The sequence below is a fragment of the Stenella coeruleoalba genome (assembly GCF_951394435.1).
Source record: "Stenella coeruleoalba genome assembly, chromosome: 3".
Taxonomy (NCBI): Eukaryota; Metazoa; Chordata; class Mammalia; order Artiodactyla; family Delphinidae; genus Stenella; species Stenella coeruleoalba.
Window position 1 is genome coordinate 62268015 of NC_137148.1, and position 17485 is coordinate 62285499.

The following is a 17485-nucleotide window of genomic DNA, read 5'->3' on the forward strand; positions in this document are numbered from 1 at the left end:
GCATCAATGGCTTATCCCACAATTTAGACTTAAACATGGGAGAAATGGTTTCTCAAGTTTAGTTGTTCCTGCAAATGTTCCATATTTTCCTAAAATATTAAAATAAGCTGTGCTGCATGTTATATGATTCTATTTATATGAGATGTTCAGAATAGGCAAATCTGTAGAGACAGAAAGTAGGTTAGTGGTTGCCTAGGGCTATGAGGGTCAGGGGAAAATGGGGAGTGACTGCTAATGTGTATGGAGTTTCTTTATTGTGGTGATGGAAATGTTCTACATTTGATTGTAGTGACAGTGGTACAACCCTGTGAATTTATTTAAAAATCAATGAACTGTACATTTTAATGGGGTGAATTATATGGTATGTGAATAAAGCTCGATAAAGCTATCCAAAAGAAATAGCTGTGCTGGACTCTGAGCTATCTCCTGACAAACACTGCTTATTAACATTAAAATGAAGATAATAGGGGCTTCCCTGGTGGCGCAGTGGTTGAGAGCCCGCCTGCCGATGCAGGGGACACGGGTTCGTGCCCCGGTCTGGGAGGATCCCACGTGCCGCGGAGCGGCTGGGCCCGTGAGCCACGGCCGCTGAGCCTGCGCGTCCGGAGCCTGTGCTCCGCAACGGGAGAGGCCCGCGTACCGTAAAAAAAAAAAAAAAAAAATGAAGATAATAAAATTGGCCTCTTTCCCCAGTTCTAAATATTTCTTATAATCACAATTAAAAGCCCTACATATCTTACCTAGTAAATGAATTCATTTTAATTTCCTCCTTTTCCATGATTCAGTAAATTCAAGGTCCTAAATACAATGAATATCTTAGTTTTACGATAACTCTTTAAATGGTAATCTTTTCTGCTACAGGTATAACAGAAAGGGAAAGCCAATGTGTTTGCTAATTAATATATAATCGAAAAACAAATGTATCCATGAAAATAATTTCAGTCCTTATATGGGTAATTAAAGGGGTCAGGACACTGGTGTTCTATTTGGGGTTAATAACTGCTGGTAACACCTTGAAGAATCACTTCAGGTTCTTTATCTGTAAGAATAAACTGTTTTCTATCATTTGGGGAAATACATGCAGAGGATATACTTGATAAAAAGATGTATAAACCATAAATATTAAAAAGTTAGTACAAATAGGATTCCAATAGAACTCTTTATTCACATAATAGAACTATCTATTCACATACTTGGTCAAACTAATACCAAGCAACCATGTGACAGTCACATAGAACTTTCTCATAACAATGATTCACAAATTTGAACTTACGTGCTGAGTCTAAAGAATATGGCAGCGATGCTTTTTGGGGAAAAATGAGAAACTATGTTTTGAACAATTAAATCTCTGCTGTATTTAACAGCTTTATTGAGAATAATTCACATATCATACAAATCACTCATTTACGTTGTACAGTTCAATGGTTCTTAGTGTACTCAGAGTTGTGCAACCAGGCCCACAATCATCTGTTTTTTAACAGAACATCTAAGTCATAACAGTGATAACAACTGCATCGTCATCATGCCCTCCTTCTCTGCAAGTCTCCCTTCCATGAATGTGCAGTGGGGTGTCTGTCTGTCTAAATCCATTTAGGCTTCTTAATTCTCATAAAAGGATGTTATTTCCACCTCTGTCCAACTGAATTTTTAAATATATAATTTGGTTTAAATATATAATTTTAAAATATAAAATTTGGTTTTTAATAAAAACAATTAAAATATCCTTCCAGTCGCCAGAGTACAGGTATCGACCCATCGTTAAGCAAAGACCTGATTGAAAATTGTCAAAGGATATAGAGGCTGTTTTTTCCTCTAGAATTTCCAAGATGACTAAGACGTCTTACACCCAAGTCCTGTTTTTAACAGCTATTTAAGAATACTGAGGATATATCCAGATTCATCAGGGAAGAATGCATTATTGATTAAGCAATGTCTGCTAGAGAACCCAGATGGGAGTGGGTCACATGGTGTCTCATGTCTGGATGTCCTTACATCTCGACTTAAACTGTGGTTCGAACTAGGCACTATAGTGCTGTGAGCTTCAACTGCACTGTGTGGGCCCCATATAGTCACTTGAACTGAAACGTACTTTGGTGCTCTGGTCCTAGCTTGAATAAAAGAGAATGTCTCAAGAAACATCTATAAGACAACCACCATTTTATTACTAAAATGATGTTTTTGAGGATGCTGCCACCTTACCTTCTCCCAAAGGAGAAATTTCTCTCAGGTCTAAGAGCCAGAAAATGCTTTACTCTTCCTGAACATCTGGTTTCCATTTAACTTATAAGTAATGTGACACTTATAGACTGCTTTTTTTTTTTTTTTTTTTTGCTTTGAGCATAAGAAGTCCCAAATCTCAGAGTTGAATGTGAAGTCTGCTACAGCCAGGCAGGTTTTTTTTTTTTTAAATAACTCGGTGCCAAGCAACTATTCCATCTTTTTCTATTCATCCTGGTTTTTAAAAAATATATCTTTATTGGAGTATAATTGATTCAAAATACTGTGTTAGTTTCTGTTGCACAACAAAGCGAATCAGCCATATGCATACATATGTCCCCATATCCGCTTCCCTTAAGCCTCCCTCCCATCCTCCCTATCCCACCCCTCTAGGTCGTCGCAAAGCACCGAGCCAGTCTCCCTGTGCTATGCTGCTGCTCCCCACCAGCCAACTATTTTACATTCAGTAGTGTACGTATGTCGATGCTATGTCAATGCTACTCTCACTTCGCCCCAGCTTCGCCCTCCCACCCCATGTCCTCAAGTCCATTTTCTATGTCTATCTCTTTATTCCTGCCCTGCAACTAGGTTCATCAGTACCATTTTTTTTTCAGATTCCATATATATGTGTTAGCATACAGTATTTGTTTTTCTCTGACTTATTTCACTCTGTATGACAGACTCTAGGTCCATCCACCTCACTACAAGTAATTTCGTTTCTTTTTATGGCTGAGTAATATTCCATTGTATATATGTGCCACATCTTCTTTAACCATTCATCTGTCAATGGACATTTAGGTTGGTTCCATGCCCTGGCTATTGTAAATAGTGCTGCAATGAACATTGTGGTACATGTGTCTTTTTGAATTATGGTTTTCGCGGGGTATATGCCCAGTAATGGGATTGCTGGGTCATATGGTAATTCTATTTTTAGTTTTTTAAGGAACCTCCATACTGTTCTCCATAGTGGCTGTATCAATTTACATTCCCACCAACAGTGCAAGAGAGTTCCCTTTTCACCACACCCTTTCCAGCATTTATTGTTTCTAGATTTTTTGATAATGGCCATTCTGACCGGCATGAGGTGATACCTCATCATAGTTTTTTTTTTTTTTTTTTTTTTTTTGCGGTACGTGGGCCTCTCACTGTTGTGGCCTCTCCCGTTGCGGAGCACAGGCTCCGGACCTGCAGGCTCAGCGGCCATGGCTCACAGGCCTAGCCGCTCCGCAGCATGTGGGATCTTCCCGGACCGGGGCACGAACCCGTGTCCCCTGCATCGGCAGGCAGACTCTCAACCACTGCGCCACCAGGGAAACCCCATCTTTGATTTCTTTCATCAGTGTTTTATAGTTTTCTGAGTACAACTCTTTTGCCTCCTTAGGTAGGTTTATTCGTAGGTATTTTATTCTTTTTGTTGCAACGGTAAATGGGAGTGTTTCCTTAATTTCTCTTTCTGATTTTTCATTGTTGGTGTATAGGAATGCCAGAGATTTCTGTTCATTAATTTTGTATCCTGCGACCTTACCAAATTCACTGATTAGTTCTAGTAGCTTTCTGGTGACATCTTTAGGATTTTCTGTGTATAGTATCATGTCATCTGCAAACAGTGACAGTTTTACTTCTTCTTTTCCAATTTCTATTCCTTTTCTTTCTTTTTCTTCTCTGATTGCTGTGGCTAGGACTTTCAAAACTATGTTGAATAACAGTGGTGAGAGTGGACATCCTTGTCTTGTTCCTGATCTTAGTGGAAATGCTTTCACCACTGAGTATGATGCTTGCTGTGAGTTTGTCATATATGACCTTTATTATGTTGAGGTAGGTTCCCTCTATGCCCATTTTCTGGAGAGTTTTTTTTTTTAATCATAAATGGGTGTTGAACTTTGTCAAAAGCTTTTTCTGCATCTATTGAGATGATCATATGGTTTTTATTCCTTAATTTGTTAATATGGTGTATCACATTGATTAATTTGCGCATTTTGAAGAATCCTTGCATCCCAGGGATAAATCTCACTTGATCATGGTGTGTGATCCTTTTAACGTGCTGTTGGATTCTGTTTGCTACTACTTGTTCAGGAGTTTTTCATCTGTGTTCATCAGTGATATTGGTCTGTAATTTTCTTTTTTTCGTAGTGTCTTTGTCTGGTTTGGGTATCAGGGTGATGGTGACCTCATAGAATGAGTTTGGGAGTATTCCTTCCTCTGCAATTTTTTGGAAGAGTTTGAGAGGGATGGGTGTTAGCTCATCTCTAAATGTTTGATAGAATTCACCTGTGAAGCCATCTGGTCCTGGACTTTTGTTTGATGGAAGATTTTTAATTACAGTTTCAATTTCATTACTTGTGATAGGACTGTTTATATTTTCTAATTCTTCCTGGTTCAGTCTTGGAAAATTGTACATTTCCAAGAATTTGTCCATTTCTTCGTGATTGTCCATTTTATTGGCATATAGTTGTTTGCAGTAGTCTCTTATAATCCTTTGCATTTCTGCAGTGTCAGTTGTCATTTCTCCTTTTTCATTTCTAACTTTGATTTGCATCCTCTCCCTTTTTTTCTTGATGAGTCTGGCTAAGGGTTTACCAATTTTGTTTATCTTCTCAGAGAACCAGCTTTTAGTTTTATTGATCTTTGCTATTGTTTTCTTTGTTTCTATTTCATTCATTTCTGCTCTGATCTTTATGATTTCTTTCCTTCTACTGACTTTGGGTTTTCTTTGTTCTTCTTTCTTTAGTTGTTTTAAGTGTACGGTTAGATTGTTTATTTGAGATTTTTCTTTTTTCTTAAGATGAGATTGCATAGCTATAATCTTCCCTCTTAGAACTGCTTTTGCTGCATCCCATAGGTTTTGGGTTGTCATGTTTTCATTGTCATTTGTTTCTATGTATTTTTTGATTTGTTCTTTGATTTCTTCAGTGATCTCTTGATTATTTAGTAGCACACTGATTAGCCTCCATGTATTTGGTTTTTTACAGTTTTTTTCCTGTAATTGATTTCCAATCTCACAGCGTTGTGGTCAGAAAAGATGCTTGATACGATTTCAATTTTCTTAAATTTTCCGAGGCTTGATTTGTGACCCAAGATGTGATCTATCCTGGAGAATGTTCCATGTGCACTTGAGAAGAAAGTGTATTCTGCCACTTTGGGGTGGAATGTTCTATAAATATCAATTAGATCTATCTGATCTATTGTGTCATTTAAAGCTTGTGTTCCCTTATTTATTTTCTGTTTGGATGATCTGTCCATTGGTGTAGGTGGGATGTTAAAGTCCCCTACTATTATTGTGTTACTGTCGATTTCTCCTTTCATGGTTGTTAGCATTTGCCTTATATATTGAGGTGCTCCTATGTTGGGTGCATAAACATTTATAATTGTTATATCTCCTTCTTGGATTGATCCTTTGATCATTATGTAGTATCCTTCCTTATCTCTTGTAACAGTCTTTATTTTAAAGTCTATTTTATCTGATACAAGTATTGCTAATCCAGCTTTCTTTTGATTTCCATTTGCATGGAATATCTTTTTCCATCACTTCACTTTCAGTCTGTATGTGTCCCTAGGTCTGAAGTGGGTCTGTTGTAGACAGCATATATATGGGTCTTGTCTTTGTATCCATTCAGCCAGTCTATGTCTTTTGGTTGGGACATTTAATCCATTTACATTCAAGGTTATTATTGATATGTATGTTCTTATTACCATTTTCTTAATTGTTTTGGGTTTGTTTTTTGTGGGTCTTTTTCTTCTCTTGTGTTTCTTGTTTAGAGAAGTTTTCTCAGCATTTGTTGTAAAACTGGTTTACTGGTGCTGAATTCTCTTAGCTTTTGCTTGTCTGAAAAGCTTTTGACTTCTCCATCGAATCTGAATGAGATCCTTGTTAGGTAGAGTAATCTTGGTTGTAGGTTTTTCTCTTTCACCACTTTAAGTATATCCTTCCACCCGCTTCTGGCCTGCAGAGTTTCCACTGAAAAATCAGCTTATTACCTTGTTTGGATTCCTTTGTATGTTATTTTTTGTTTTTCCCTTGCAGCTTTTAATATTTTTTCTTTGAATTAAATTTTTGTTAATTTGATTAATATGTGTCTTGGTGTGTTTTTCCTAGGGTTTATCCTGTATGGGATTCTCTGTGCTTCCTGGACTTGGGTGACTATTTCCTGTCCCATGTTAGGGAAGTTTTCAACTATAAACTCTTCAAATATTTTCTCAGACCCTTTCTTTTTCTCTTCTTCTGGGACCCCTATGATCCAAATGTTAGTGCGTTTAGTGTTGTCCCAGAGGTCTCTGAGATTGTCTTCAATTCTTTTCATTCTTTTTTCTTTATTCTGCTCCTTGGCAGTTACTTTCAGCTCACTTATTCATTCTTCTGCCTCAGTTATTCTGTTACTGATTCCTTCTAGTGTATTTTTCATTTCAGTTATTATGTTGTTCATCTCTGTTTGTTTGTTCTTTAGTTCTTCTAGATCTTTGTTAAACATTTCTTGTATTTTGTCAATCTGTGCGTCCATTCTATTTTTGAGATTCTGGATCATCTTTACTATCATTACTCTGAATTCTTTTTCAGGTAGATTGCCTATTTCTTCTTCATTTATTTGGCCTTATAGGTTTTGACCTTGCTCCTTCATCTGTGACATATTTTTTTGCCATCTCATTTTTTTTTTTTCAGTCAGTGGGATTGTGTTCCTGTCTTACTGGTTGTTTGACCTGATGCTTCCAACACTAGGGTTAGTAGGCTATTGGGTAGAGCTGGGTCTTGCCTGAGATGAGGAACTCCATGAGACCTCACTCTGATGAATATTCCCCGTGGTCTGAGGTTCCCTGTTAGTCCAGTGGTTCAGACTCAGAGCTCCCACCGCAGGAGCTTCGGCCTGACCCTGGGCTTGTGAATCAAGATCCTGCAAGCCACCTGGGGAGGCAAAAAAAAAAGGAAAAACCAAAAGAACAATAACAAAGTAATAAATAAAATTAGGCTAGAAAACTAACAGATAGGGAGAATATAAAGATAAAAATATAGATGAATCAACAACTGGAATATACAACAGTACCACAATAGTAAAAAAAAGAGAAGGAGGGGAAAAAAAGGTTGGGGGGAAGGCCTTGGCTGTGGAGGGTGGGGGCTAAGCAAGGGTGAGGTTTGGGTGGTGGGCAGGGCTGATGCTCAGGACCCACAGGGCTGAAAAAGGCCCTGGAGGGTGTGCGGTGGGGGGGACGGATAGGCTCAAGGAACATAAGGGGCCCAGGCGTGCCCCCCAGCCCTGGTCTCACAGGGCAGGGGCCCTCACCTGGGAGTCCAGCAGCCTTCCTGGGCTCAAGTGGGCAGGGCAAACACCCTTCTCTCCTCTCCTCCTCCTCTGGTCTCGGAGGGCCCCTCCCGCCTGCCTCTCCTGATCTCCCCAGCCTCCCTCCTATGCCCCCAAGAACGTACACAGCCTGGAGGGGGCTTTGGAGGGCAGGGGATAGGCCTGGGAGCTCAGCAGGCTCCCTGGGCCTGAGTGAACAGGGCAATCACCCTCCACTCCTCTCCCGCTTCTCCCAGAGGGCCCCTCCTGCCTGCCTCTCCTATTCTCCCTGGCCTCAGGGATGCCAATCCTGTCTGGCCTCCACTTCTCCCCCTTCAGTCCGCTTACATCCTACCAGTTCACTTTGGGGTTCCTCCTGTCTCCTTGGGTGTCAGAGTCCCCCACCAGTGGCCAGCAGGCACCCTAGCTGTGGGGAGACACTAACTCCACCTCTTTCCATACCGCCATCTTGACTCCGCCTCCTCTCACCCTGATTTTTTTTTTTTTTTTTTTTTTGCGGTATGTGGGCCTCTCACTGTTGTGGCCTCTCCCGTCGCGGAACACAGGCTCCGGACGCGCAGGCTCAGCGGCCATGGCTCACGGGCCCAGCTGCTCCGTGGCATGGGGGATCCTCCTGGACCGGGGCACGAACCCGTGTCCCCTGCATCGGCAGGCGGACTCCCAACCACTGCGCCACCAGGGTAGCCCACCCTGATTTTTCAATTCTATTTATTTTTTTAAAATTTATCTTCATTGTGTGTTCCTTTTTGTATATGGCAGTTTGTAAATAAATGAAGAGACAAATGGGAGGTAGGTAGGGAGCTAAACAGCTAGACAGATAAAACAGAATAGCTAGATGGAAAGCAAAATATGAGGGGGAAAGTTGGGGGTGAGAGGTGGGATGAACTGGGAGATTGCAATTGATGTATATACACTAATACGTATAAAATAGATATCTAATAAGAACCTGCTGTATAGCACAGGGAACTCTACTTCACTGTACAGTAGAAACTAACAAACATTGTAAAACAGCTACACCCCAATTTAAAAAAAAAAGCAAAATATGAAAAGAACTTGACAGAAAGCTATGTAGCCCCTGGCAAGATAAATAGATAAATAGGTTGTTAAGAAATGGTTTGTAACAGGTTTAAATAGAGTATATATATTTTTAAAAAACTGTAGGCTTTATATTTATTTTTATAGGGCTATCAAATCCATAAAATACTTATTATTTTGTATCTTTCCTATTACTATTTGTTATTTACCCTCCCATTTTCTTTATTTGATCTATCTTCCCCAATCTAGTAATTTCAAAAACAGATCTCACAGAAGGAAAGAAGGACGCCAACTGGAAAAGAGTCTTCTTTATCATCTCCAGGAAATACAAAACAAAATAAAACCTTTGAACACAATTCATGAGGAGAAAAAAAGATCCTGAACCTTTGTGAAGGAAATATTCTTGTATTGGGTTTTGCCTGGAATTTTTTTAAAAAATCAATCTGTATCCCCTTTTGGTAATAAGGTTCTCTAAGAGTAGAGTGGTCTCTGACTTGGAGGTAGCAGACTCTGCAAAGGCCCCTACGTGGCATGTAGAACCCTGGCAAAGATAACTGCCTGTCCCATCACGAGCTGAGTGCACAGCCATGTTTACGGTTGTGGCATTAGACAGTGGCCCCATGGCAGTGCTGACTGATTCACTCTGTTCAAGTTTCCAGTTATTTCATTTGATTACACTTGGCTGTGTTTTATGAGACGGCTGCAGTTGGCCAGGGTTGTTAAAGAAACATGTGCATTTCCATTACCAAAGTAGGTATCAAATCCTCGGCGGGTTGGAAGACATTCTTTCCTGTACATTCCCAGGTGCCATTTTCCGACCATGTGGGTAGCGTAGCCTGCTTCTTTTAGAAGCTGGGGCAGGAGTTTTTCATCCAGAGGAATGCAGCTGGGCTGACAGGGCCAGATTATTTGGTGCTGTAAACCTGTGTGGATCTTAAAATAGATAAACATAAAATTATGGATTAATGATGTTGAAACATTCTGAACAAGCAGATAAAGTGGTTGCCTAATTTACTAGACATATGTGTAAACATGAATGTTTAATTCTATTTCTGTACCAGATTAAGGCATTTCTAAAAGGCATTTTTCTCACTTATTCAAATAAGGTAATAGACATAAATAAGAATTTGAAAGAAATGAATAAAAACAGTCTAACAAACATTAGATAGTTTCAACAAATATTTATCCAGGAACTATGTTAGAAACTGTTAAGTTTTCACTTCTTACCTCAAAAAAGTAGCCATAATATGAAGTGTGGACCTATCAAGGAAAAAGTGTTCCAATTTCTATGCACATGAGATGTTGGTGTTTGATTAGAAAAAGCTTCTATAATCTTTCAAGACTTGATTTTTTAAAAGGGTATAATGAAGATAATGATTTGCATTTCTTATTCTACCTTACATAAAGCATAATTTCAAAAGACAGTGACCAACTTTTCCTTAAAAAAAAAAAAGTGGCCATCTGATCCATAGGTTAGGAGCAGCTCCCACAAGTATCACCAGGGTGCAAGCACCACACAACTAATTTTAAGAAATTATCACGTGCTGAGTCTTGGTGTAATATTAAAGTAGAATACCCACAATTATATGAAAAGGTTATTAAAATAACCCTCTCTTGGGGACTTCCCTGGTGGCACAGTGGTTAAGAATCCGCCTGCCAATGCAGGGGACCCGGGTTCGAGCCCTGGTCCAGGAAGATCCCACATGCCACGGAGCAACTAAGCCCGTGCGCCACAACTACTGAGCCTGCGCTCTAGAGCCTGTGAGCCACAGCTACTGAAGTCCGCATGCCTAGAGCCCATGCTCTGCAACAAGAGAAGCCACCGCAACAAGAGAAGCCCGCGCACCGCAACGAGAAGTCCACGCATCGCAACAAAGAGTAGCCCCTGCTCACTGCAACTAGAGAAAGCCACGCACAGCAACAAAGACCCAATGAAGCCAAAAATAAATAATAAAATAAATTTATTAAAAAAAAAAACCCTCTCTTTTTCAACTACATATCTGTGTGAGTCTGGATGTTCTTCAACGACTTTTACCAAAACAATATACAGTTGACCTTTCAACAACTGGGGGTTAGGGGCACTAACCCCTGTGCAGTTGAAAATGTAAGTATAACTTTACAGTTGGCTGCATCCAGGGATTCAACCACAGATCATGCAACATCATAGTACGTATTTAGTGAACAAAATCCACGTATAAGTGGACCCTCACAGTTCAAATCCATGTTGTTCAAGGGTCAACAGTATTGCACAGGTTGAATGCAGAAGCAGATGTAACAATCTAGCTATCTTCTATTAATAGGAAACACGTACAAAAATATAAAACAAGGAGATTGGTTCAAGATAGCAGAGTAGAAGGACGTGCACTCACTCCCTGTTGTGAGAGCACCAGAATCACAACTAACTGATGAACAAGCATTGACAGGAAGACACTGGAACTCACCAAAAGAGATATCCCACATTCAAAGACAGAGGAGAAGCTGCAATGAGATGGTAGGAGGAGTGCAATCACAATAAAATCAAATCCTATAACTGCTTGATGGGTGACTCACAAACTGGAGAACAATTATACCACAGAAGATTACCCACTGGAGTGAAGGTTCTGAGCCCCACGTCAGGCTTCCCAACCTGGGAGTCCGGCAATGGGAGGAGGAATTCCCAGAAAACCAGAATTTGAAGGCTAGTGGGATTTCATTGCAGGACTTCAACAGGACTGGGGGAAACAGAGACTTCACTCGTGGAGGGCACGAACAAAGTAGTGTGTGTATCAGATCCCAGAGGGAAGGAACAGTGACCCCCATAGAAGACTGAACCAGACCTACCTGCTAGTGTTGGAAGGTCTCCTGCAGAGGTGGGGGGTGGCTGTGGGTCACCACAGGGACAAAGACAGTGGCAGCAGAAGTTCGGGGAAGTACTCCTTGGCGTGAGCCCTCCCGGGGTCTGCCATTGGCCCCACCAAAGAGCTTGTAGCCTCCAGTGCTGGGTCGCCTCAGGCCAAACAACCAACAGGGAGGGAACTCAGCACCACCCATCAGCAGACAAGCGGACTAAAGTTTTACTGAGCTCTGCCCACCAGAGCAACAGCCAGCTCTGCCCACCACCAGTTCCTCCCATCAGGAAGCTTACACAAGCCTCTTAGATAGCCTCATCTACCAGAGGGCAGACAGCACAAGCAAGAAGAACTACTATCCTGCAGCCTGTGGAATGAAAACCACATTCACAGAAAGATAGACAAAATGAAAAGGCAGAGGACAATGTATCAGATGAAGGAACAAGATAAGACCCCAGAAAAACAACTAAATGAAGTGGAGATAGGCAACCTTCCAGAAAAAGAATTCAGAATAATGATAGTGATGATGATCCAGGACCTCGGAAAAAGACTGGAGGCAAAGATCGAGAAGATGGAAGAAATGTTTAACAAAGACCTAGAAGAATTAAAGAACAAACAAGCAGAGATGAACAATACAATAACTGAAATGAAAAATAAACTAGAAGGAATCAATAGCAGAATGGCTGATGCATTAGAATGGATAAATGACCTGAAAGAAAGAATGGTGGAATTCACTGCCGCAGAACAGAATAAAGAAAAAAGAATGAAAAGAAATGAAGACAGCCTAAGAGACCTCTGGGAAAACATTAAACGCACCAACATTTGCATTATAGGGGTCCCACAAGGAGAAGAGAGAGAGAAAGGACCCGAGAAAATATTTGAAGAGATTATAGTCAAAAACTTCCCTAACATGGGAAAGGAAATAGCCACCCAAGTCCAGGAAGCACAGAGTCCCAGGCAGAATAATTCCAAGGAGAAACACGCCAGGACACATAGTAATCAAACTGACAAGAATTAAAGACAAAGAAAAATTATTGAAAACAACAAGGGAAAAATGACAACTTACAAGGGAATCCCATAAGGTTAACAGCTGATTTCTCAGCAGAAACGTTACAAGCCAGAAGGGAGTGGCACGATATATTTAAAGTGATGAAACGGAAGAACCTACAACCAAGATTACTCTACCCAGCAAAGATCTCATTCAGATTCGATGGAGAAATCAAAAGCTTTACAGACAAGCAAAAGATAAGAGAATTCAGCACCACAAAACCAGCTCTACAACAAATGCTAAAGGAACTTCTCTCAGTGGGAAACACAAAAGAAGAAAAGGACCTACAAAAACAAACCCCAAACAATTATGAAAACGGTAATAGGAACATACAAATTGATAATTACCTTAAATGTGAATGGGTTAAATGTTCCAACAAAAAGACACAGGCTCACTGAATGGATACAAAAACAAGACCCATATATATGCTGTCTACAACAGACCCACTTCAGACCTAGGGACACATACAGACTGAAAGTGAGGGGATGGAAAAACATAATCCATGCAAATGAAAATCAAAAGAAAGTTGGAGTAGCAATACTCATATCAGATAAAATAGACTTTAAAATAAAGAATGTTAGAAGAGACAAGGAAGGACACTACACAATGATTAAGGGATCAATCCAAGAAGAAGATATAACAATTATAAATATATATGCACCCAACATAGGAGCACCTCAATACATAAGGTAAATGCTAACAGCTATAAAAGAGGAAATCAACAGTAACACAATAATAGTGGGGGACTTTAACATCTCACTTACACCAAGGGACAGATCATCCAGACAGAATATAATAAGGAATCAAAAGCTTTAAATGACACAATAGACAAGGTAGATTTCATTGACATTTATAGGACAATCCATCCCAAAACAGCCGACTACACTTTCTTCTCAAGTGCACATGGAACATTCCCCAGGATAGATCACATCGTGGGTCACAAATCAAGCCTCGGTAAATTTAAGAAAACTGAAATCATATCAAGCATCTTTTCTGACCACAACGCTATAAGATTAGAACTCAATTACAGGATAAAAAACGTAAAAAACACAAACACATGGAGGCTAAACAATACGTTACTAAATAACCAAGAGATGGCTGAGGAAATTAAAAAATACCTAGAGACAAATGACAACGAAAACACGATGATCCAAACCTTATGGAATGCAGCAAAAGCAGTTCTAAGAGGGAAATCTAGAGCAATACAATCCTACCTCAATAAACAAGAAAAATCTCCAATAAACAATCCAACCTTACACATAAAGGAAGTAGAGAAAGAAGACCAAACAAAACCAAAAGTTAGCAGAAGGAAAGAAATCATAAAGATCAGAGCAGAAATAAATGAGACAGAAACAAATAAAACAACAGTAAAGATCAATAAAACTAAAAGCTGGTTCTTTGAAAAGATAAACAAAATTGGTAAACCTTTAGCCAGACTCAATAAGAAAAAGAGGGAGAGGACTCAAATCAATAAAATTAGAAATAAAAGAGAGAAGTTACAATGGACTTCACAGAAATACAAAGCATCATAAGAGACTACTACAGGCAACTCTATGCCAATAAAATGGATAACCTGGAAGAAAACACAACCTTCTGAGACTGAATCAGGAAGAAATAGAAAACATGAGCAGACCAATTGCAAATAATGAAATTGAAACTGTGATTAAAAATCTTCCAGCAAACAAAAGTCCAGGACCAGATGGCTTCACAGGTGAATTCTATCAAACATTTAGAGAAGAGCTAATACCCATCCTTCTTAAAGTCTTCCAAAAAATTGCAGAGGAAGGAACACTCCCAAACTCATTGTATGAGGCCACCATCACCCTGATACCAAAACCGGACAAAGATACTACAAAAACAGAAAATTACAGATCAATATCACTGATGAATATAGACGTAAAAATCCTCAAGAGTACTAGCAAACAGAATCCAATAACGCATTAAAAGGATCATACACCGTGATCAAGTGGGATTTACCCCAGGGATGCAAGGGTTCTTCAATATATACAAATCAATCAATGTGATACACCATATTAACAAACTGAAGACTGAACACCATACGATCATCTCAATAGATGCAGAAAAAGCTTTTGACAAAATTCAACACCTATTTATGATAAAAACTCTCCAGAAAGTGGGCATAGAGGGAACCTACCTCTACATAATAAAGGCCATATATGACAAACCCACAGCAAGCATCATTCTCAATGTTGAAAAACTGAAAGCATTTCCTCGAAGATCAGCAACAAGGATGTCCACTCTCGCCACTATTATTCAACATCGTTTTGGAAGTCCTAGCCACGGCAATCAGAGAAGAAAAAGAAAGAAAAGGAATACAAATTGGTAAAGAAGAAGTAATACTGTCACTGTTTCCAGATGACTTGATACTATACATAGATAATCCTAAAGATGCCATGAGAAAATTACTAGAGCTAATCAATGAATTTGGTAAAGTTGCAGGATACAAAATTAATGCACAGAAATCTCTTCTATTACTATTAGAAAGACAAATTAAGGGAACAATCCTATTCACCACTGCAACAAAAAGTATAAAATACCTAGGAATAAACCTACATAAGGAGGTAAAAGACCTGTACTCAGAAAAGTATTAGACACTGATGAAAGAAATCAAAGATGACACAAACAGATGAAGAGAAATACCATGTTCTTGGATTGGAAGAATCAATATTGTGAAAATGACTATACTACCCAAAGCAATCTACAGATTCACTGTAATCCCTATCAAATTACCAGTGGCATTTTTTACAGAACTAGAACAAAAAATCTTAAAATTTGTATGGAGACACAAAAAACCCCAAATAGACAAAGCAATCTCGAGGGAAAAACACAGACCTGGAGGAATCAGACTCCCTGACTTCAGACTATATTACAAAGCTACAGTAATCAAAAGAATATGGTACTGGCACAAAAACAGAAATATAGATCAATGGAACAGGATAGAAAGCCCAGAGATAAACCCACGCACCTATGGTCAACTAATCTATGACAAAGGAGGCAAGGATATACAATGGAGAAGACAGTCTCTTCAATAAGTGGTGCTGGGAAAACTGGACAGCTACATGTAAAAGAATGAAATTAGAACACTCCCTAACACCATATACAAAAATAAACTCAAAGTGGATAAAAGACCTAAATGTAAGACTGGACACTATAAAACTCTTAGAGGAAAACATAGGAAAAACACTCTTTGACATAAATCACAGTAAGCTCTTTTTTGACCCACCTCCTAGAGTAATGGAAATAAAAACAAAAATAAACAAATGGGACCTAATGAAACTTCAAAGCTTTTGCACAGCAAAGGAAGCTGTAAACAAGACGAAAAGACAGCCCTCAAAATGGGAGAAAATATTTGCAAACAAATCAACGGACAAAGGATTCATCTCCAAAATATATAAACAGCTCATGCAGCTCAATTAAAAAAACAAACAACCCAATCAAGAAATGGGCAGAAGACCTAAATAGACATATCTCCAAAGAAGACATACAGATGGCCAAGAGGCACATGAAAAGCTGCTCAACATCACTAATTATTAGTGAAATGCACATCAAAACTACAATGAGGTATCACCTCATACTGGTTAGAATGGGCATCAGCAGAAAATCCACAAACAACAAATGCTGGGGATGGTGTGGAGAAAAGGGAACCCTCTTGCACTGTTGCTGGGAATATAAATTGATACAGCCACTATGGAGAACAGTATGGAGGGTCCTTAAAAAACTAAAAGTAGGGCTTCCCTGGTGGCACAGTGGTTGAGAGTCTGCCTGCTGATGCAGGGGACACGGGTTCGTGCCCCAGTCTGGGAGGATCCCACATGCCATGGAGCGACTGGGCCTGTGAGCCATGGCCGCTGACCCTGTGCGTCCGGAGCCTGTGCTCCACAACGGGAGAGGCCACAACAGTGAGAGGCCCGCGTATGGCAAAAAAACAAACAAACAAACAAACAAAAAAGTAAAAATAGAATTACCATATAACCCAGCAATCCCACTACTGGACATATACCCAGAGAAAACCATAATTCAAAAAGACACATGTACCTCAATGTTCATTGCAGCACTATTTACAATAGCCAGGACATGGAAGCAACCTAAATGCCCATTGACAGATGAATGGATAAAGAAGATGTGGTACATATATACAATGGAATATTACTCAGCCATAAAAAGGAATGAAATTGGGTCATTTATAGAGACATGGATGGACCTAGAGACTGTGAAGTAAGAGTGAAGTAAGTCAGAAAGAGAAAAACAAATATTGTATATTACCACATATATGTGGAACCTAGGAAAATGGTACAGATGAACCAGTTTGCAAGGCAGAAACAGAGACACATATGTAGAGAACAAACATATGGACACCAAGGGGGGAAAGCAAGGTGTGGCGGGTGTGATGAACTGGGAGATTGGGATTGACATGTATACACTGATGTGTATAAAATAGATAACTAATAAGAACCTGCTGTATAAAAAAAATTAAAGTAAAAAAGTATAAAACAACGTCATTCTTCTTGTGTAATTCTCGTTTTGAAAAATACAGTTATTTTCCCCAAGTTACTTACATTAATATGTAATGGAATTATTATTGCTGTTTTTCAATGAATAAAAATATTTTAAAATTTCTATTTTAATTTCTGAGATAGTAAATTTTGAAAGGTATAACCACACAAACGTAAGCTCTATGGGGTCTTCAATTTTTAAGCATGTACAGAGGTCCTAAAACCAAAAAGTTAGAGAAGGATGTTAGTCTGACAGTGATCATTGTTATGAGGAAAATAGAGAGGGAGATAGTGACAGGTGACTCTTTAGAGAGGATGGCAAAAGAAAGCTTCTTTGAGGAGGAGGTACTTGAGCAGAAATCTGAATGAAATAAGAGAGTAAGAGAGAGCCTTGCAAAAATTTGGGGCAGAGCAATCTAGGCATAAGGAATAAGAATGCAAAGGCCCTGAACTTGCTAGGTAAGTTCGAACGCCACATGGAAACCAGTGTGGCCCTTGTCACAGCTCCTGTGCTGAGGGATGATACTGCACCCACTGCTGGTGCACAAGGGGGGT

The 17485-nt window shown here is 39.5% G+C and overlaps 1 protein-coding gene across 2 annotated transcripts in view; it reads right to left on the reverse strand.

Moving 5' to 3' along the window:
• The window catches only part of ARSB (arylsulfatase B), a 186247-nt gene that overhangs the window by 156115 nt on the left and 12647 nt on the right, over positions 1 to 17485 (reverse strand). For both annotated transcript variants that reach the window (XM_079916968.1, XM_079916967.1), the window contains exon 2: positions 9287 to 9473. In XM_079916968.1, the coding sequence (XP_079773094.1) occupies positions 9287 to 9473 (187 nt within the window). The remainder of the gene's footprint in view (positions 1 to 9286; positions 9474 to 17485) is intronic.